Genomic DNA, 23,292 nt, shown 5'->3' with positions numbered 1-23,292 from the left:
TTTGAACCCTCTTTGTTTCCATACTGCTCCAAATAAATGGCATACTCCATGTGCATATGCAGAGTCAGTATATAGGTTTGCTACTTGATCTTTTGCCAATAGACATGCCTCAGTAAGTGCCCGTAATTCTGCCAATTGTGCTGAGCATGGCTGTTCACAATGTTTGAGTAAGACCGGGATAAAGTCGTCTCCTCTTTTTACAACTGCAAATCCAGCATGGTTCCCTAAATGATCTCTAAAACATGATCCATCAACAAAATAGTCAACATTTGCATCAGAAATTGGAATTGATTCCAAATCTGGTCTCAATCGAGTGAAAGCCAGAGATTCTGTCACACACTCATGTGGGGTTCCTTCTCCCTCCAAAGGGATGAAGTTTGCTGGATTTGTTGTTGTACATCGTTTGATAGTAATGTCAGGATATGTTAACAGGCTAGAATACGTAAGGCATCTTGCCTGTGTCAAAACAAATCTTCCTTTTTCTAACAGTTCAGCCACCTTGTGGTGTGTATATATAATGACTGGGTAGCCCATTGTCACAGTGGATGCTTTGTCATAAGCAAAATATACAGCTGCTAAGCCTTGCTGATAGCATGGCGGGTAGCCTTGGGCTACACTATCCAATTTGGTGCTATAGTAAGCAAGTGGTTGTTTTTTCTTGCCACTACATGTCTCTTGCATTAGTACTGCTGAAGCATAGCCATCTTTTCTATCAGCAACATATAATTGAAATACCTTACCATAGTCTGGCGTAGCAAGTGCAGGAGCAGTTTGGAGCTCCTTTTTTAATGTTTCAAAGGCAATCAGTGCCTCAGTATCCCATACAAGTTTTGCTCTGAGATTTTGATGACCAGCTTGTTTCATCATTGCCCGTAATAGGGCTGTTTTTATTGCATATTCTTCAATCCAATCAGCACTAAACCCTGTCATACCTAAAAAGGTCATCATTTGGCCCACAGTTTGGGGCTGTGGCGCTTTGCTAATTCCTTCTAATTGGCTTGGAGAAATTGCTTTTGTCTGGTGAGCAATATTTCGGCCTAAATATTCTACTTGTGTCATACAATACTGTAACTTTTCTTTTGAGGCCTTGTGACCTCCTTCTGCTAATTTGGTGAGCACTTTGATGGAATCTTGATGGCACTGTTCCAATGTTGTTGAACAGATTAATAAATCATCCACATATTGTATCAGTGTGCTATCCAGTCTCAGATCTTACAAATCAACCTTTAATACTTGGTTAAATACATGTGGTGAGTGTTTGAACCCTTGGGGCATCCTGGTGTATGTATACTGTTTACCTTGGTAAGTGAAGGAAAAAAGGTGTCTGCTCTCTTCCGCTAGAGGAATGCTGAAAAATGCAGAACAGAGATCAATAACTGTGAAGCAATTAGCAGCAGGTGGAACATTCGTCAACAACGTGTGTGGGTTTGGGACCTCAGCAGGCCAATCTTCCACTACCTCATTCACTGCCCTTAGGTCATGGACTAACCTCCACTTTGACTTATTGGCTTTCTCAACAGGTAAAATGGGTGTGTTACAACAGCTAACTGTTTCGATTAACACCCCTGCTTTAATTAACCCTTCAATTGTTTTCCTAATCCCTTCCACTGCTTCAGGCTTGAGTGGGTATTGTTGTTTCCTGGGTAACTGAACCCCTGGCTTTGTCTTAATTCTCACTGGATTGGCAGATTTTACTAAACCTACATCTGTATCATGTTTAGACCACAATCCTTGTGGTACTCTTTGTTCCATTTCCATCATTAATTCTTCCAATTTGGAGTTTAATTCTTTTTTCATTTCCCTAGTTTCCACTATCATTTTTGGTATTCCTCTCATTTTAGTCTGACAGAGAATTTTAAGATACATCATATCTGTAGTTTGAAAGATAAATGGGTTTTCTGTGGCCTCCCATGCTTTCCCTTTTGCATGCAACATCATTGGTCCTAAGTCCTCAGGTCGACATCCCTCACTTATGTATAAAGTAACATGTGGAGTTGAATTATCTACCTTAAACCATTTTTGGATAAACCTATTTTCCTCAATTTGTAAGGCTGCTCCCTTTGATCCCACTACTAAATACTCAGAGTTTAAGGGTATTTCCAGTTCTTTGGTCTGATCTAACCACTGTTTTTCTAGCTCAGGGTCTCTGGTAGGGTCATATCTCATTGTGCAATGAAATTCAGTTTCAGGCATGACTGGATTCTTAAGTTGTTCTTTTATATATTTTCCCCATTTGTTAATAGTTTCTCCTACTTCTTTTTCCAGATTTCCTAGTCAATATATATTTGCCTGTGGTTCTTGTGAGTTTTGTTCTTCTGTTACTACCATCTGTCTAATTCCCTTGTCATCTATGTATATTCCTTCTGGAGAGCACCATATTTGTAGTTTCAGTTTGCATATTGCATCTCTTCCTAACAAGTTAACTGGTGTCTGTTCTGATATTAGGACTGGAATCTTTATTTCAGAGTCTTTGACTTTTATGGTGACAGGGGCCGTCATTTGGATTAGCTGCGTTTGTCCCGAGAATCCTACTGTCTTGACATATTTTCCAGACTTGGGGAGATGAGAGGCATATTTTGGACTTAAGCAAGAAAAAGTGGCCCCAGTATCAAGCATCATTGGCGTTATATTGTCCTCTACTTTAACCTGCAGCATAGGTTCTTGATCAGCATCAGAAGATATCATTGGAAGCTGACTTCTCCCCGTAGGATTCTCTGGGCATCCCTAATAACCTTGATTCGGGCCTCGCCATGGATTGACGGGGCCTGATGTGGGGCTCTGAGGATTGTGTTGCCATGGTTGCTGCATTTGTCCTGTAGGTGGCATATTCAATGGCCATGGGTTGGTTGGACAGTCCTTCTTGTTATGCCTGAATTGTTGACTGTTGAATTGTCTCCCTCTTCCTCTTTGCTGTTGTTCAGCTGGGTTCCTGTTATTCTGCTGTTCAGGTAAGTAGATCACAATTGGTGCATTTGGTTGTTGCACACCTCCTGCGGGTGCAGGCGTGTTCTGAGGGACTGGTGCTGGCACTGATACTGGTGCTGCTGCCATTACTGGAGCCTATGCTGGTGTCACAACTGAAGCTTGCATAGGTGGGCTTGACATGTTCACTGTAGCCATCACTGCGGTTTGGTCTTCACCACTCTTCAGGGTAGCTTGAACTTTTTTCTTTTTGCTGGTCAGGTCTTCTAGCTGTAGTTGAGTCAATTTTCTTTGCAGTTCTCTTTCTTGGTTCTTCAGTTTTTGTTCATTCTTCCTATATTGTTCCACTGCATGGGCCACATGGTCACAGAACTCCTTTGTTGTCTTTGAGTTCAGACCCACTACATCTTCCAATCTTGCTTTCACTGCTGAGGGCATGGCTTCCACTATGGCAGTTCTGAAATCCTGAAACTGGATCCTTTTCCAGTTCTTCTTTCCATCTTCTTGATTGTTTCTGGATGTAGGAGGTAGGGTTCTCCATTTCTCCCAGCTGTTCTCCTTTCAGTAACTTGGGATCCATTTGTGTCGGGTAGTGTTTCCTCAGTACTCTCCATATCATGGATCGGTACTGATCAAAGGTGGTGGCATCCTTCCTTGTTCCTCCTACTGCAGACCTCAAACCTGCATCCTCAAGGATCTCATTGGTCTTGGCTCCTCCCACACTCTTTGCCAGTAAGGCCTTGATATCTCCAATGGCCAATATCTTTCCCATTGTTTCTGCTTCCAATAGTCGAATCCATTTTCCAGCTCCTTCATGTATGTCTGGTAGGCGAGCTATAAGTCCTTCTAAGTCTTGTCCCGCCCAGGGCACGTATTGCGCCTGTTCCCCCTTAATCAGGATGGGAAGTTGCTTGTTCTTCTTTTGTAGCATAGGTGCTTGGGGTGCAGTAGTCGTCAAGTCATGTATGACCTCTGGTTGCAGCATTGAGTTATATCCTCCTGGAGAATAATTTACTTCCGTTTGAAATGGGTTTAGATTCCCCCATATCTCTTCTTGTTTGTGTAGGGGAAGTGGTGTTAAAACTGGCATGGAATCTGCCGGGGATATGAGTTGTCTCTCTTCCCTGTTTCTCCACATTGGATCTTCTGGAGGTATTCTCTCAAGTCGAAGGGTTCCTGAGACCCTTCTATATTCCTCCTGTGAGCTATTTCTTCTGTGTCTTCCTAAAGGGCTAGCTGAGCGTGCTCTTCTTCTTTGCCAATGTTCATCCTCATCTTCCTCAAGGTTCCTTCTCAGGTTTCGAGCCCTTCTAGTCAGGCGTTTTTGTTGTTTTTCCAGACTTAGCTTTTCTGCAGCTTTCTTAAGCTTGTTCAACTCATGATCCAGTGAATCCACACTGCCACTTTCTTCCTGTTCTCTTGTCATGGGTTCATTGTTACCATCTCTTCCAACTCTGTTTAGCTCCTGTATGGCTTCTCCCATATAGAAATAGGGGTTGTCCAATAATGGATTTCTTTTTCCTCTTCCTTTTCGTTCTTCTTCTTGTCTTTTTTGTTTCACATAGGAGCAGTCCATCAGTGGGTTCCTTTGTTCTTCTTCCCTTTGTTGTTTTTGTTGTTGTTGTGTCTTTGTACTCGCTGTTAGCCTTCTCTTCATTGGTGTAGGCTTATTAGTTTTTTTCTGTCCATTGTTCTCTTGATAACTTCCTTGCCCATCATCTTCTTGGTGGGCGTACTCCTCTTCTCTTTTTCTCATTTGTTGTTCTTCATCATCCTCTTCATCAGTTTCATCAACACTTAAATTTCCATCCACCTGTAATGTACCTCTTACCATAGGCATTTGCTTTTTTATTTCCTGGTAGGGAGGTGCATAGGGAGGTGGGCGCTCCACCTTTTCTTCCATTTTCTTTTTCTGTTCTTCCATTTGTTTCTTCTTGTGATCTTTTATTGCTTGCTGTATGAAGAGATCTAAAACCTCCTGCTCTTTTTGTCTCTTTTGTTCTCTTTTCTTAGTTTTGTCATGTGGTTTATGGTTCTTTATTAATGCTTTCATTTCTCTACACATTGCTACATCAAATGTTCCCTCTGCTGGCCATTTTGTTTTTAGTTTTTTAGTCCTTTTTTCCCACTTTTTTGATAATTTCTTAATAATATCTCTACATATGGGGTATTGTGTTATTATTCGTTCTACTGGTATGTCTATTTCCGGTGACTTCGAAGCCATTGTGTCTTGAGACCAATCTTTTACCTCTTTAACCCCAGTTAAATTATTTTCCAATTTTATTTTTAATTCTTCACCGGATTAGTCAGACGAGGACCACTGAAAGTATCCGACCCCTGACCTTCACCGGACTTGCACTGGGTTGAGGACTTTAACACTCTGAGGTCTGAAAACGCGCCGGCGCGTTTTGCAGGTTTTTTTCACATTGCAGCAAAACAGACTTAAAATACTCCGTCATTTTTTGTCATAGAGACATAAGTAATATATCAATTGAAACTATAGAATATCTTTTTTTATTTGTATACACTCAGAGTAAAAACACAATGTTGTGCTTTTTGTAAAATAAAGAAAACTAACATGATGCGTGATTTCTCCTCTCCCTCTGAACGAAGTCCAATCTGATAGTTCTCAGAAAATGAACTGTAACTTAGTGAATACTAATCACAGAAAAGTTAAACTTATGTCTAAAAAAACGTTAAGATGTCAGGTTTTAAATCATTTAAGTCAAATCGAAAACAAACCTTCTGTGTTTATGTAATCTGTATGAAAAGAGAGCCATGTCAGAAGTCTGTGATTCAGCTCATTATCCGCTAATGCGGCCACGCCCACGGAGCCAGCGCTATTCAGACGCAAATTCAGAGGCAGTACATGCATTCATCGTCTCAATCGTGTATTTATTGTCTTGAAAAGTGTTTATCTGGATGTAAAAGTCATGGTTAGGGAGCTCTAGAAGACATGCAGTTAGTTCCTGTTTTCTTTTCTTCTACAGATGAATTTTAGATGAGTTTTTGTTTCTTTAGCGCCCTCCGGCTGCAGTATGAATTGGAAACTCCATTCATGGAATAGCCTCTTCTTCTTTTAGATGAATTTGTGGACTAAAAATGCACAGAGAGCGCCCTCCGACTTCAAGGATGAATTGAAAACACCAGCGCTCATAGTAATGACAATGAATATTAAATAAATATAACTTCTCTGTATAGAAAATTGACATAAGCATATGAGAATCCAATATTTCTCCAAATGTGCATGCTTTTAAACTAAAAGCCTATATTCAGACTCTTTGCATCACAGAAATACATTATATTTTAAAGTATAATATAAAACCATTACTTTATATTGTAATAATATTTTTCTGTATGTTTCATATATCATGATGAGCTTGAGACATCACAGAAGGTTTTTTTCACAGCCTACCTGACTGAAATGCCTCATTAATATGCAAGTCATTTCAGCTCATTACTATCCAATTCTTTTGTCTTCTCAAGTGAGAATGGCCCATTTTTCAGTGGTGATTCACGCCTCCATGCATACTGTGTTTCTTGGCAAAAAGTGTCTTACAAAAACTAAATCAATATATTGTTTTATATGAAGGAGTAGGCAGCATAATTTTTACATAATTTTGAAGCAAAAACTCTAGTCTACAACCTCCAATACCCAAAAGTCTTGTGAACACAGATTTAATATACTTATTTTGGCCTTATTTCAGTGACTTAAGTTTTTTGTTTTTTCAGTAACCACGCATAAACATTATTCCTTCAAAAACACAAACATGTACATACATGTTCCTCACATATTATTGTAGCCTAGTTTGTGCTGAATACAGTGTAATGACACTTTTGTCATTTATATGTTTATGAACAACTGAAAAAAGCACAAATGTCAGAGCATGTCAAAACTTCTCCAGGCCCCAAATCAGCCTCAGACTCCAGAGGGTTAAAACAATAGTTTGATGGTCTTTCTTTTTCTCATGTATTTTAAAATTGCTCTTATTTGTACCTCAGTCAATGGCTTCGGAGTCACATCTTCCAGATCCAGCCAACTGTAATTGTTGCGTTTCCAAATAATGTCTTCCCCCAAGCAGATCAATTCAAAACTCCAGAGCTCGTTCTCCTCAACTCTCCGCCCAATTGCTGTTATTCCTCCTGCCCAGTATGAATAAGTGAGACATGGAGTTAAATTTGCATTAAATCCTCCTACTACTGTTATTGAAATTTGTAATTGTGCTTTGGGAAAGGTAATAAAATCCAATGGCTCAAACACTTCAATCAAACTTTCTCCCTCTCTAGTATTCAAAATCCTCCTCCCCTTCTTCCCCCTCCTTCGCTTCTGCTTCTCTGCTTGAGGGTCTGTCATCTTCCACAGTCACTGGCTGCTCCTCCACTTCCCTTTTGCCCCTCCTTATCTCCACCCACAAGTGATTTATGTGCTCTGGGTTGTTCCTCAGCACCACTGACACTGTCAGTTTTCCCAGCGTCCAATTAGTGGTTGTGACACTTTTAACTCCTTTTTTCCCTAATTTAAAAATCCTGTCACTTTCCCACTGTACTGGCCTTGTGCATGAATTTACAATGATGTAAATATTTTTCAGTATAGTTGCTCCTCCCAAATCCTGAGGCCAACGATACCCAACATTTCTTTTCAAATAGGGAATGAGAATTGGGTCTAATTCTATTTCTGCTGTAGTCAGCAATGTTTTTAGAAGTGTTGTTCTGGGATGGCAAAATTTGGCTAAATATGGCCTTAGCTTTTCAAGTGTTATTTGTTTTTTTAATTTCTTCACTCCAATCCACTAAAGGCCATTCTTTTTCAATCAATTTTGCATTGGTGACTTTTACTAAATCTCTCAGCAACTGTTCTTTTTTCTGTTCAGTGAGTTCCCTTCTCTGCCCATTAGAGGTCCCCTTGAACATGTTTTTAAAAGATCTAATATAAGTCTAAGGTGTCTCCTGAATGTGTCTGTGAAGTTTCAGCTCAAAATACCCCATAGTTTTTTTTTTTATTAATTTTTTTAACTGCCTATTTTGGGGCATCATTAACAATGCACTGATTTTCACTGACGCCGCCCCTTTAAGAGCGAGCGTGTTCCCTGCCACATGAGTTGTTGACTATATTACAGCGCATTTACAAAGTTCACACAACTAATATAACCCTCAAATGGACCTTTACAAGATGTTCGTCATGCATGCTGCATGCATGCTTCGAATTATGTGAGTAAAGTATATATTTGGATGTCAACGTTTTATTTTGAGTGAGTTTGAGGCTGTGTTCCGTGGCTAACGGCTAATGCTACACTGTTGGAGAGATTTATAAAGAATGAAGTTGTGTTTATGAATGATACAGACTGCAAGTGTTTAAAAATGAAAATAGCGACGCTCTTGTCTCCGTGAATACAGTAATAAATGGTGTAACTTTAACCAACAGTAGCCTACATTAGCAACATGCTAACGAAACATTTAGAAAGTCAATTTACAAATATAACTAAAAATATCATGATATCATGGATCATGTCAGTTATTATTGCTCCATCTGTCATTGTTCTTGCTTACCTAGTCTGATGATTCATCTGTGCAGATCCAGACGTTACTGGCTGTCCTTGTGTAATGCATTTGAACACTGGCATTATGCAAATATTGGGGTGGAGCCCCCGACTGTTACGTAACAGTCGGTGTTATGTTGAAATCTGAGTGTTTTCCGGAAGTCTTTTAAACAAATGAGATTTATAAAAGAAGGAGGAAACAATGGAGTTTGAGACTCACTGTATGTCTTTTCCATGTACTGAACTCTTGTTATTTAACTATGCCGAGGTAAATTCAATTTTTGAATCAAGGGCACCTTTAATGTCTATATATTCAGTTTCAAGCCAAAAATGATTCCGTATCCCTTGGGACTCTTTTAACGCTTGTCTAAATTTGGTTTCTTCTCTAGCCTCAAATACTCCCTCATTCTATCTTTCTGAGACAAATAATTCAAACATGGATCCTGGCCAACTGTTGCTTCTTAGAAAGGAATCTCTCTGTTTCTGCTCCACTGCACACTCACACATGCACACACACACCTCTCTTCCCTCCTCAAGCTCACGGACACTTCAATGCACACTCACACACCCGGGATTTTACTCACACTTCATATACAATATACTTACAATACATTAACTTTTTTCAGATTTTTGTGACAGTGGGAAAACAATTCATGTGACAGCAAAGTCTTGTTTAATTATTTTATTTATCAATGGCTGTGTTTCTTTATCTGGATCACAGCGTCTGCAATCTGGAAAATGTCCAAATAATCTGCAACACAAAATCTTTGGAGTATTTTTTGTTCTCACATAAATTTTCTCACATTTTACATTTCCATTTTTATTTTGATTCTCATTATCCATTAATAAGCTTGTTCTCCCAATTCACAAAAACACCTTTAAATACTTTCATCAATTCTAAGCATACTGTTTTCCTCAATGCAAATTATACAAAGCCAAAGAATTCTTCTATCCACCTTATTTCACTTTTTTCCTTACTTTACACTTTATACACTATTATACAACACAATTACAGGGCTGCCCACTCTTCACAAGGCTTTCCCTGACACACATCAAACAACAAGCGCACTTCTGCGCACACACACTCCTCTGTGCCTCCTTCAGGCAGACAGAGATGCACTTCTGCATAAAACACTTCTTATGTAGCCAACTTCTGGCAAAACGCACTTCTGCGTGTAAAATACTACTTCTACAGCCAACTTCTGGCAAAACGCATTTCTGTGTGTTAAATACTTCTAAAGCCAACTTCTGGCACAACGCACTTCTGCGTGTTAAATACTACTAATCTACGCATGCGCTATCTTCAAAGACCTGGAAATTGTTCCTCATTTCAAAATAAATCATTTTAATTTTCTTAATTCTTTCATTTATTATTTCAATTTAAATTTAGGTTCGTTTGGCTGAGGTCTTATAGTTACCACCCAGGCATCAGCTCACAAGGGACCATACAAAACAAATATAAGCAAAAGTGCTTACCTCTTTGTTTTGGCGCCTTTTTGTTTTGTAGGGCCTCCTGCAGCAGTCCCGCCATGAGGGCCACCTCTGACCTCTCGCTGCTCCTGGCTGGGGCTCGCCAATTATGTTGTGGCCAGTCTGCAGTGTCCTAAAATGATTCTGTTTTCTTCTCAAAAAAGCTCTCAGAGTCAGAAGTTCCAGGTCTTCAAAAGATATTCTTTATTGCCAGGCAACAAAGTGAGATGTCAGCTTCTCATCAGGCATCACATCTGATCTAAACAGCGTTAATCAGCTCGTTTTATATGTTTTTCTTATCGTTACAGATCCAATGAGGATTCCTCTAGCTATCTTTTTCTTTTAGCTCCACCCTGGCGTTTTGCCACTATTATCTATGACTTCTCCTTAGTCTTATTTTTAATGGTGGCAGATCGCCAGCCGCTATATTTTTTAAAAAACATGTTTTAATGGTTTCTTTGGTACTTTCCACAACTTGCTATTGTAATTTGCATTGAATACACTTATATTTCATTTACACTTGATGCTCTCTGTGCAGAAAACCCGGTGCTTTCCAGTATTTTTCATACAAGCTATTCTCTACTGGTAATACGTTAATAATCAATGAATTTTCCCAACAACCTCTGCCCACAGGAATACACAAAAAAGGGGGCGTGGTCTTGATTCACTCCCACGGAGAAGAGCAAGAGTTGCGTTTGTAGAGTGTGTTTGTCGCCATGTCGTCGAAACGCTGTTATTTTCATCCCGCAGTCCAATCACCTTTGTTTGGCCTTCCCAGGGACGCTGTACTTAGAGATCAATGGTTACAATTTATGTTTAACTGGGTTCCCGAAAATTATAATCCACATGTAAAACTATGTGCAGCACATTTTGCTGAGGACAGCTTGCACAATCTCAATTAGTTTAATGCCGGATTCGCACAAAGATTATTCTTGAAAGATGGAGTAGTTCCCTCTTTGTCTGGAGAAGGCGTTGTTTATGGACCACAACCGGTAAGTGTATTTTATTATTTAAGCTACTGTTGAATCACAACACAGGAACCGCTGGCACAATCAGAACTCGTTACGTATTTCTGAAGGAGGGACTTCATAGAACAAAGAAGTCATCAGCCCGTTTTTCTGACAGTGGAAACAGCGGTATACAGATAAGTAAATTATGTGAAAAATACTGTGTTTTTTTACACGCAAAACATGAACACATGTTATATTGCACACTATAAACACAATCAAAGCTTCAAAAAACCACGAAAAACGGGACCTTTAATTCGGGGTACAGACACAGTCTCTATGTGATAATATCTAGGTGCGAGAGATTCTATGTGTTGGGAATTATCTGACTTCTGTAACGTGAGGCAGCCAATCTGTCTGCTTCCTGTCCTGGGCCCCAGTTTGTCATGTTTTAGTTCTAAGACTATGTGCCATATTACTAGAGAGAAGAGCATCACCATCCCGGGACGGATGAATACCATCTCTTTTCAACAGGTCAGGTCTGCCCCAAAAGCTTTTCCAATTGTCTATGAAACCTATATTATTCTGTGGACACCACCAGCCAGCCATTGAGTGATGATAATCTGCTAACTATCTCATCAATCCGATGAACAGGAAGAGGGCCAGAACAAATTACTTCTCCTGACATTGTACTTGCGAGTTCACACACCTCTTTAATGTTAATTTTAGTGATCTTCGACTGCCGAAGTCGAACATCATTTGTGCCGACGTGAATAATAATTTTAGAGTATTTACGATTAGCATTAGCCAGCACTTTTAAATTTGCTTTGATGTCAGGTGCTCTGGCTCCCGGCAAACATGTGACTTTGGTGGCTGGTGTCACTATTTTCACGTTCCGTGTAATAGAATCGCCAATGACTAGGGCACTTTCAACAGAATTCTCAGTGGGTGCGTCACTGAGTGGGGAGAACCTGTTTGATGTTCTTAATGGAACGGAAGAGTGGTGTTTTCCATGGCTAGGCCGCCTCACTGTTACCCAAGTGCCCTGCTGCACGGGCTCTACAGCCGGAACCGAACAATGTACAGAGTTCACTAAGCTAGTCGCATCCAAAACAGTATCTGAGGCCCCTACATTTTTACTATCCTTGATTAAAGTTTGGATGCGTGTCTCTAATTCTGAGATTCTCTCTGTCAGCCTGACTATTTCCCTACATTTATGACATGTAAATCCCTCGTCGCTGACAGAGAGAGCTACACTGAACATGTGACAGACTGAGCACAAGATAACAGAGGGAGAGGATGACATGACTCACCGTGTTTGTAGACTGATCCGATCCGAGTTACCACAGCTGTTTGATGAACGCGTTAAAAAAGGAGCGTGCGAGACTGATAACAAGTTAACCAGCGAGATCCAAACGCGTTACAGCGATTTAGATTCAAAGATTACAAGCTAGCGACGTCAGATTAATGTGGTAGGCAATAATAATATAAGCAAAAATTAATAAAAGTAAGAGAAAACAAAGCTATACGGAGACGCAAACACCAGCTGTTTGATGAACGCGTTGAAAAAGGAGCGTGCAAGACTGATAACAAGTTAACAAGCGAGATGCAAACGCGTTGTAACAGCGATTTAGATTCAAAGATTACAAGCTAGCGACGTCAGATTAATGTGGTAGGCAATAATAGTAATATAAGCAACAATGAATAAAAGTAAGAGATTCAATAATAGTAAGAGAAAACAAAGCTATACTGAGACGCAAACACCAGCAGCGAGGCAGACAGGAGCAATCGAGCAGGAGGAGCAATCGAGCAACCGTCTCGATCAGGCTCCTGAAGTCCTGCTTCAGCACCTCCGTCTGCCGCAGCCTGGTGTTGTTCACCCCCGTGTGCAGCACTACAGCTCCGATGGTCTCAGCACCGTTGAGGATCGGGGGAACCTGTGCAGCGACATCGAGAACATGAGCACCAGGAAAACAGTGACCGCGCACCTTACCTTTGGCTGTGGTAGCGTGTACGTGGTGGACGCTGGAGTCTCCGATGACCACGACGTCGTGTTCCACCTCGCGAAGAGGGGAGAAGCGGTTCCGCGTCGAGACCTCGAAGACTGGGGGCGGCTGCGGAGGAGAGGTCCTGGTCCGAGGCCTGGCTCGCGTCTTCTGCTGCTGAAGCACCCAAGGTCCCTGGTGTGACGGCGCCGGAGTGAATGAGGGCTGGGATGAACGCGTTCTGAGTGCTCGGGCTCTGTGCAGAGAAACACATGGCGTAGAGGAAGCAGGAGTGTTAATATCACGCTGCAAACTTACCGAGGACTGGTGAGCGTCAGCACGGGATGTTTCCAGCGCTGTCTGCTGCTCACGTAGCTCGGCCTGCTTCTCGAGAAGGGTCCAAATCTGTCGCTTCACGGCCTCCAGTTCCAACTGCACTGCATGCAGCTCAAACGTGTCCTCACCTGCACACAAAGGTAGAGAAACATCCAATACACTCGCCATTAGAATAGATGAACAATAAAATAGTGAGAGAAAAGTACAAATCGCTAGTGTGACCACGCCGCTATTGCTAACGTGCTAAAGCTAATAGCGAATGTTCGGGAAGTCGGATAAAACTAGTGATATCAAGGTAATCCGAGTGTTTTTTATATAAAATAATGTTGGGATGTGCTCCTCTGCCAAAAAAGAAAGAGTGATAGGTTATAAGTTTGATTTTAAGAGAGAAAAACAAGCAATTAGGAATCAGCTCGACAGAGCTCTAGCTCAAACAGCGCGGCAGCAACAAACAGGAAGTAATGTCCAAGTGAGCGCTCTTGGAGATTGCATTTATTTGTCATTAACTGTTTAATACAGGGCATAAATGTGGACTTAAAAGATTTCTGATCCTGTTGCGCCCTCTATAGGCCATGACCAGCGACTAGTCAACGTTATTAAAGTTGAGCATTAAAGTCGGTTAGTCGGTGCAACCCCTAAAGCCGAGTTCAGACTGCACGATTTTCAAAGTAATCGGGTCACTGTTCTTTTCACACTGCATGACTATCTTGGCCAGCATTCAGTCACTGCTGTGTTCATACTGCACGATGGATCGGCGACAGAAGGTTTCACACTGCATGACTTTACAATAGGAAGAATCGCCGACAACTGTCTGGCACGCGAACTACGTTTCACAACCAAACACACGCGAGATGTGACAAGGAAACAACGCGATATCACGCGTGCAGGAGTTATTATTATTATTAAAAACTGTAATGCAATACGAGTTGCCTGTGCGCTGATTTGCAGCGAATATAAGAAAAAGAAAAGAAAAATATGGAGGAGGAAACGGTTGGGGAGACTGTGGATTGTGTGTTCTGCAACGAGAGTTGGAGGTAAATGTGCTGCTGTTGCGGATGGTCAAGCAAATGTTTGTGCTTTGTTTCCGTTTGATAGAATTGTAATGTTTATGTGAATAAAGCCATGCTTGCTGATATTGTGGTCTATAACTCCTCCCCGAACTCCCCGCTGCTCTGTATCTTGCTCTCTCATTGGCTGTCGGTCATCGCCGATGTAGTTTTCAGTCAGAACACTTTTCACACAGCAGGATTTTGAATCGCCGACAGGTCCAGATATTTAGCATGCCAAATATCTCACGGGCGTCGGCGACTCGTCGGCGATTCTCTCAGATCGCGTCTTTGCTCATTCACACTGCGTGATTGTCACTCGCGTGAACGAGCACCGATTTGCCTGTGATTTCGGGCATTTGTCTGCGATTTCTCAAAACCTGTCGGCGAGCCAAAATCGGGGCTAAAATCGTGCAGTCTGAACTCGGCATTACACGCACTCATTAAGAGCTCTTTTATTTCGTTAACATAATTTTAAAGGATTTGATTTCCACATACATAACTCAGTGTATTAATCTCTGTCTCTTCATCACTGTAAAGCTTAAACTACCTATCAAGAATTTATTCAACATGTCATCTTGAATGGCTGTGATGTTGAATAAATTTAATAAAACAAAATAAAGCAAAGCAAGTTACTGTGCCTGTGAACACCATTGACTCAAACTAATACAACTGAACCACCAAATAGTGGGAAAATAAAAATACTTATCAAATTAACAATTTGGCAATAACGATTTAATCCAGTAAAAAATGGTAAATAAGTAAATGCACAGCTGTCTCTCAGAGTCTGTCAAGACATTTTTATTTTATACCTTCAGAAAACTTTATTACATTTTTCAAAATTTCTAATATTCTGAAGAAACAGTCAGGAGCTCATCTGATTTCAGATATTAATCTGAATGATAAAGTGATCAGATTATCACACTCTCAGGAGCTCATAGTATTGTTTCAGTGTTCAGATCATGTCATCCTACATTCCTGAGGGCAGAAAACTGGAAACCCACTGTACATGTCTTTATTGTTTTATTTATTTATTTATTTAATATTTCATCTCTTCCAGATTTTCTGGCTGTAATCTCTCAGATCAGCATTGTGAAATTGTGTCTTCAGTTCTACAATCCTCAAACTCTGTCCTGAGAGAGCTGGATCTGAGTAAAAATGACCTACAGGACTCTGGTGTCAACTTCATTTCTGATGGACTGAAGAGTCCAAACTGTCAGCTGCAGATCCTGAGGTATTTAAGAACATATAATGGTTAAAGTACAGTCAGACGGTCACAATGTTAATGTGTCCCTGTAGATGATCTGTCTGTTGATGTGCGTTTTCTGCTCTCTTTCAGACTTGCTGGCTGTAATCTCACTGCTCAGCATTGTGAAATTGTGTCTTCAGCTCTACAATGCTCAAACTCTGTCCTGAGAGAGCTGGATCTGAGTAAAAATGACCTACAGGACTCTGGTGTCAACTTCATTTCTGATGGACTGAAGAGTCCAAACTGTCAGCTGCAGATCCTGACGTATTTAAGAACATATAATGGATAAAGTACAGTCAGACGGACACAATGTTCATGTGTGTCTGTAGATGATCCGTCTGTTGATGTGTGTTTTCTGCTCTCTTTCAGTCTTGCTGGCTGTAATCTCTCAGATCAGCATTGTGAAACTGTGTCTTCAGCTCTACAATCCTCAAACTCTGTCCTGAGAGAGCTGGATCTGAGTAACAATGACCTACAGGACTCTGGTGTCAACTTCATTTCTGATGGACTGAAGAGTCCAAACTGTCAGCTGCAGATACTGAGGTATTTAAGAACATATTAGAAATAATTTACAGTCAGACGGCCACAATGTTCATGTGTCTCTGTAGATGATCTGTGTGTGTGTGTGTATTTGTCAGCAAATTGGGCAAAATTTAGCAAATTGGGAGTAGCAGGATCCAAATCATGCACACTAGAAGAGACATATCCTAAAGTTTTAGAATTCTATATTTCTTAAACTTTGCCAAATACAGTTGTTAGGACCTCTTCTGTTACAACTTCCTAAAGTAGCTCGAAGTGCAGCCTTGATAGATCGGATTTCAGAATTGATTCTGAGCTTATTTTTAACCGCAGTTGCGAGATGACGCTGCGTGTGCATATACGGTGCAGAGCAGAGTGAGAGAGAGTGTTTTCAACTCATTCTTATGGATGTTGAACTTCACTCTCACGAGCCTGAAGATGCTCAGCTTCCATAGGAATGAACTGAATACGGGTTGGGTTCTTGCCTGCTGGTCGGCTTATTTTCCTTAAAAATGCTCTACAAGGGCATTATTTATGTTGTTTAGAGTGCTATGGGCTTATATTTTATAAATTTGAAACTCACTGACAGAAGGCTGCTTTCAATTTCCACGTGCGTTTTATGAAGGGAGCTCACGCAAGTGGCTGTGTGACTCTGTTTAAGTGTTTAAATGTAGCCTACTTGCATCTCAAAATGCTTTTATGACGTGAAATTAATGTAAACAAAGTCAGTTAGATATCTTAAGGGATTAAACAGACAGGACAAAACATCTTATATTTCAAGAGAGATCTGTGCATTATTATGAATTCAGCTTATTCTTCCTCTGTCTATGATGACGTCAGTAATAATCAAACAACAGTAAAGCTGAGAAACAGAAAAATCCCTCACAGATTTTGAATGGAAAACATTCAGATACTCTTAAATACTGAAAGCACTCTTTGTTTATTTCTTGTAATGTTTCGTTGTTCCTCTTTATTATAGACTAGCCTACTTGCTTTTATGTTTTGAAGCTGTTTATAGCCTATATTTAAAAATCTTAACATACAATTTTATTCATTATTTTTTAAGCTAGTAATTATTTAAAAAGATCTTATAATTACATAGACTATGTGTCAAATTAAAAAAATAAGTTTATGAAACGAATTAATAAGAAAAAAGTGGATCAAGAATCGTTTTGGATCGGATTGTGACTCCCAGAATCGGAATCGGATCAGATCATGAGGTGCCTAAAGATTCCCACGCTTAATAAAGGGGATTGTAGGTGAATTTGATTTGATGATTCCACAACTTTTCCTGTAAGACTGGACTTAGCTGGTCAAAGGCACTTTTCAGCTCACTTTCACCCCCATGAAAATGAGTTTCTTGATCGCTGATCACTTCATAAGGTTGTCCTCAACGAGCTACAAAGTGATGTAGTGACATCAAGAAACTGTCAGCATCAACACTAGTCAGCAGTTTTACATGAACTCACCTAGTGGTTTGACATTTGAAAAGTAGTCCCTATCTCTTCTCAGTTGTTTTGCGGTGTGTATTTTGATCTTAACACCTTTTAACCTTATTATTTATTATTCTCAGGTTAGGTCAAGTAAGTCGAGTCTGGCCTAAATTATAAGCATTTTAAATTATTTACAATTTGGTCAGAAGACTCCTCTGTGGTACGTTCTTGTTCAAAGTCTTAAAACACTATAAATCAAGTAAATATATAATCAAGGTAGGCAGCTTTTGTAATCAATTAAATTTCTTTTAATTGGTTACTTTTCTTTTTATAATAAACAAAAATGTAAAGGCAAATAAAACTTCATCATTGAAGTATAAAATACAGTAATCACTCTTGAGTCAAAGGTGTAGTCAGCGCTGGGCTTCCCATCTTCAGCTTGGGGTTTCTTGTCCTCAGCTCTGGGCTCCTAGGCATCGGGGGTACTGACGTATCAGTATCCGAAGAGGCAATCAGCTCATCAGTCTTTTATACTCATGTTGTTTATCACAGACGTTACGTTATCTTCTTGATTGACGTACGTTGTAACTTTCCCAAAGTTTCCAGACACTTCTCAAGGCCTCGCAGGAGCAAGCTGTCTGGCTTTTGTGTCCTTGGACTCCAGTAAACTCAGCCAAGATGGCTGATGTCCTTATAAGGTTCTTGGAGTAGAACCACAGTTCTCCATGTCCTTGAGCACACACACATAGAACCACACACACCTCTGTGATTTGCAGTCCAGTTCTGCTCCTCCTTCTTGTAAACAGCCACACACATATCTAACTGTACATCTCTGGCCATACAATATAATACATTTCTTAGAAAAAAACAAATATAAATAACAGTAATATTGTAAGCAATACCTAATATTTAATACATTGGCCAAATGTGTAGCAACAGACATCCAAAACCTTAACAAGGAGGCAGGGTAATTGCATTTTCTTGATATAATACAACACAGTCTTGAGGAGATAAAACTTAGATGAAATATTATATAGTTGACTACTAGATGAAAAAACAAAAACAAAACAAAAAACATTTAGATGGGGAAAAATTCCCACTCCTTTCAAAATCCTTTCTTTGGGTCTGTTGCAAGAGGAGAAGTTGAATTTGAGTCTTGTCATAGAAGAGTGAGCTCATTTCATGATTTATATTGCTGAACATTTAAAGTCAAAGGGTTCTCTTCAGCTTTAGTGAGGCCACAGAACAAAGGCTTTCTTAGCTCTGCAGCATCAATTGAGTTTTCAATCCTGTCAGGGAATCTTGGCCACTGATCTTGGTCAGAATAAAGGAAAGAAGGACCTAGACTCCAATGGTTAAGCTTGGCTAGATCAGTAAGGCTCTTGCCTCTGGTGATGTCATCAGCTGGATTGCTGTTCGTGTCAACATAGTGCCATTGTTCAGGAGTAGAGTGCTCTAGGACAGGAGTCTCCAAACTCAACTCTTTCCTGGAGGGCCACTGTCCAGCAGAGTTTAGCTCCAACCCCAAACTCTGCAGGACAGTGGTCCTCTAGGACTGAGTTTGGAGACCCCTGTTCTAGGATTTCAGTAATGCGATTAGCAACAAATACTGTAGCGACATGTATCAGAATTAGGGATGTCGTTGATTAATCGACGATTGATTATTTGTCGATAATACATTTAATTGATAAAACTAATCGATCGTCGATTAAGCATGTTCATGAGCGTGTATGCTGCTCAACTGCGAAACATGTAAAGCAGACACGGGGAAAATTTTACATTTTACATTTTACAGCTAGAGTTGCACCTTCATCATGACTGTAAGTTTGCGCATTCACAGCCTTTTGTTTTGTGCAAATGTAAGTTGTAATATTTTGTTTATTTTGTGCAGGCCTATCTATAGGCTATCTGATTTATCTCATATAGGATGCATCTGGTTAAGAATTAATGCGTGCCTTGATCAGCTTCAGCTTCAGCTTGCACAGCTCAAATAGCAATGCACAACTAAAAAAGACTATGATTGGGACTGTCATATTACATAACATCAATGACAAAACTATTTTAATAAATTGTTGTGAATTCATTGGGTTTAGATGCCTTTTTTAAGTGCGTTGTTCCAGGAAGAGTGCGTTCACAACAGTACACATTCTGACAAGCACGCACCTGAGGCGACATTGTTGACATGTTGTATTAGTCGTTATATTTGATTATTAAATATTTAATTTAATATATGATTAATCACATCGACTCATTTTACAATCTTACTAGCCCTTTATTTAGATTGAAATCCCTTGTCATTCTTTGTTGAGGAACATGGTGTTTTGAGCAGCATTTGCACACCCTGTCATGATGTTGGTTATATGCCACTACAGTAGACGCATATTGTAGTAATAAAGTTAGCGATTAATCGATTAATTGATTGTTAATTTAAATAGCGACCGATCATGGAAATTTGTGTTAGTCGACATCCCTAATCAGAATGAGTCCAGTTGAGGAAAGCCATTGAATCCGACCACAGTTTTGTTTGCTGATTAAGCAGGTCAAGTTCCCTCTGCAACAAATTTGCTAACTGAACCTCGGTGTGGTCAGCACACAATTCAAGATGAGGTATGGGATTTGATTTAGGAGGGACAACTCTTGATTGTGCCATCACAAAGGAGACTAGAACATTACTCTTATGGTTTACAATGCTCAGGTAGGCTACTGACCTATAACTTGTTCAGAGGCATCACAAAATTCATGAAACTCTCTCCTAATGGAATTACCATCAAGTTCAGCAGGACCATATGATCTCTGAAGAGCACATACAATTAACTTTACTATTTATGTGCTTCACACTTTGGCCCAATTCCATAACAAGCTCCTTCATCTCCAGTAAGAGATAGCAATAGATCAGGTACTGCTCTAGACTGGGGCTGAGGAAACTAAAGGACTAGTAGGAGAGGGCTTTGAACTAGGAAGTATCCTCTCAGAGTCCTCAAGATATACTGGAGGATTGGTCTGTCTTGAAGACTGTCGACAAGATGATACATGGCATTGGTTGATTGATCGATCTTGGTCCATTGGAACACTCAGCTTTGGCTCGAAGGACCATGTAAATGACTCTTAGGATACTCCACAACAGGTCACAACAGGCTGCAGCTGTCAAAGTGGGTAGGGCTTCAGTGACATCAACAGTCTCATAGGGATTTTCAACATGGTCCGCCTGTGTGTGTCTGTACATGATCTGACTGTGTGTGTCTGTAAATGATCTGACTTGACTGTGTGTGTCTGTAGATGATCTGACTGTGTGTGTCTGGTGTCTGTAGATGGTCTGACTGTGTGTGTCTGTAGATGATCTGACTGTGTGTGTCTGTAGATGATGTGACTGCGTGTGTCTGTAAATGATCTGACTGTGTGTCTGTAGATGATCTGAACTGACTGTGTGTGTTTGTAGATGATCTGAACTGACTGTGTGTGTTTGTAGATGATCTGACTCTGTGTGTCTGTAGATGATCTGTGTGTGTCTGTAGATGATCTGAATGTTGTGTGTCTGTAGATGATCTGTGTGTGTCTGTAGATGATCTGAATGTTGTGTGTCTGTAGATGATCTGACTATGTGTGTCCGTAGATGATCTTACTGTGTGTGTGTCTGTAGATTATCTGACTGTGTGTGTGTCTGTAGATGATCTGACTGTGTGTGTCCATAGATGATCTTACTGCGTGTGTGTCTGTAGATTATCTGACTGTGTGTGTGTCTGTAGATGATCTCAATGTGTGTGTCTGTAGATGATCTGACTGTTTGTGTCTGTAGATGATCTGACTGTTGTGTGTCTGCAGGTTGTCTGGCTGTATGGTGACAGATGAAGGCTGTGGTTATGTGTCTTCAGCTCTGAGTTCAAACCCCTCACACCTGAGAGACCTGGATCTGAGCTACAATCACCCAGGACAATCAGGAGTGCAGCTGCTCAACCACAAACTGGAGGATCCAAACTATAAACTGCAGATACTCAAGTATGTCAAACACTAATAATGACAAACTGAACGTGTCTGTGAATGATGCAGATCTACGTTAATGTGTGTTTGTGTGTTTATAGTGTGGATCATGGAGGAGAGGTCATGATGACAGCAGGACTACGAAAGTGTAGGTCTACAAACACACACTCTCTCAAACTCACACACACAAACTGAGATGGCGTCACACGTGAGTGTGTAGGTGTCATCTCTGTCACTCCATCACAGCATCAGGTGTGTCATGAATGCTGGAGAGCCTGTGGAAGATGTGCTGTTGGAGGTGGCCGAATGTGTGGGACATGAGAATATTGTTTCTGCGTCCTGAATGAACAAAGCAGTGGTGGTTTTTCTCAAGGATGAACAACTAGATGAACAATTAGCGACAAGTATTTGAAACATGTGCTGTCATTTAGGCAACAAGTATTTAATTTTTAAACTTGCGGAATCTTAATGTGTCGGTTTGATGCATGTATGAAGGCAAGTCTTATATATATTATGTAAGCACAGGTGAGATGAGGTTTTTTTTTATGTGGTGCTCTCAGCCATGTAAGGTTATCTTGTCATGTTAGAGCTGTTGTCATTTACGTGAGTGGCGCGTCTCATACTCCATCTTTGCATATGCTGTGAGTTTGAATTGCTTTTAATGCTCATCTGGAAACACAGTGTGCAACATTTAATCAGATTTGTAAGGTAAGTCATCTATAAACCTTAGCAAAAGCAGGAGAATACATTATACAGCATGTTTCGCGATTTCAAAATAAAATTTTAAGCCCTCTTTTAAATCCACATGTTCTTGTTCAAGAAATTACAGTGGTTGTAGCATTTCTGTCGTAAAGAAATGGCCAAATATTAAAGATTAATTGGACATTTGAAATAAATCAATAAATGCTGTAAGCCAATATTAAACAAGGATTAGATTGCGTTTAGGGTGTAAAAACAATCATCAGGCCACTGGTGCCCTCGGCAGGAATTTGTTGTAATACATAAAGAACATAAGTTGTACAATTCAATACATTATATGTATTTTGACAGTTGTGCAAATTAGACCGTTTTTTAAGGCTGCACGATATTAAACCCATTTAAAAATCAAAATAAAGCATAATGCTATTGTGAATTTACAAAGGCTGCGAATTAATTAAATAAATGTTTGTGCTGCAGGTTTAATATATATGCCCTGTAATTACATGCATGTAGGTTATCTATGTGTGTCTCAGAGCGGCTCGTTCACAGTAAATGCAGCTTCACATGAACTGATATCATTTACATGAGTGGCGCATCTCAAACTCCATCTCTGCATATGATGTGCAACATTTAATCAGTTTTGTAAGGTAAGTCATCTATAAACCTTAGCAAAAGCAGGAGAATACATTATACAGCATGTTTTGGGATTTCAAAATAAAAGTTTAAGCCCTCTTTTAAGTCCACATGTTCTTGTTCAAGAAATGGCCAAATATTAAAGGTTAATTGGACATTTTAAATAAATGTTGTAAGCTAATATTAAACAAGGATTAGATCACGCTGTAAAGTGTAAAAACAGTCGTCAGGCCACTGGCCCCCTCTGTGGGCATTTGTTATAAATCATAAAGAACATTAGTTGTACAATTCAATACATTATGTATTTTGACAGTTTTGTTCAATATAACCATACGATTAATTGATTTTCATACTTTACATGAATCGATTATTATTATTATGTTATATATTTATTTTAAGTCATATGTGTAAGTGAATGTGTTTTGTTGTGTAAGCAACTTTATAATGATCGTATTAGTAGTTGAGCTATATGCGCGACGAGCGTCGCTATGTTTGTTTATGCCGGGGTCAGGAGAATAGATCTGTCAGATCTACAACACGT

At 40.0% G+C, this 23,292-nt stretch overlaps 1 protein-coding gene across 6 annotated transcripts in view; it reads left to right on the top strand.

Annotated features, from left to right (window-relative positions):
* The window catches only part of LOC125242811 (NACHT, LRR and PYD domains-containing protein 12-like), a 127,772-nt gene that overhangs the window by 32,992 nt on the left and 71,488 nt on the right, over positions 1-23,292 (top strand). For 5 of the 6 annotated variants that reach the window (XM_048151791.1, XM_048151782.1, XM_048151809.1 and 2 more), the window contains exons 5-9: positions 15,304-15,477; positions 15,583-15,756; positions 15,862-16,035; positions 21,264-21,437; positions 21,521-21,567. In XM_048151791.1, the coding sequence (XP_048007748.1) occupies positions 15,304-15,477; positions 15,583-15,756; positions 15,862-16,035; positions 21,264-21,437; positions 21,521-21,567 (743 nt within the window). Of the gene's footprint in view, positions 1-15,303; positions 15,478-15,582; positions 15,783-15,861; positions 16,036-21,263; positions 21,438-21,520; positions 21,568-23,292 lie in introns of those variants that run through there. The other variant, XM_048151818.1, reaches the window with a different exon arrangement.

The sequence above is a fragment of the Megalobrama amblycephala genome, linkage group LG1, assembly GCF_018812025.1.
Source record: "Megalobrama amblycephala isolate DHTTF-2021 linkage group LG1, ASM1881202v1, whole genome shotgun sequence".
Lineage (NCBI taxonomy): Eukaryota > Metazoa > Chordata > Actinopteri > Cypriniformes > Xenocyprididae > Megalobrama > Megalobrama amblycephala.
This window is presented reverse-complemented; position numbering and strand designations above follow the sequence as displayed.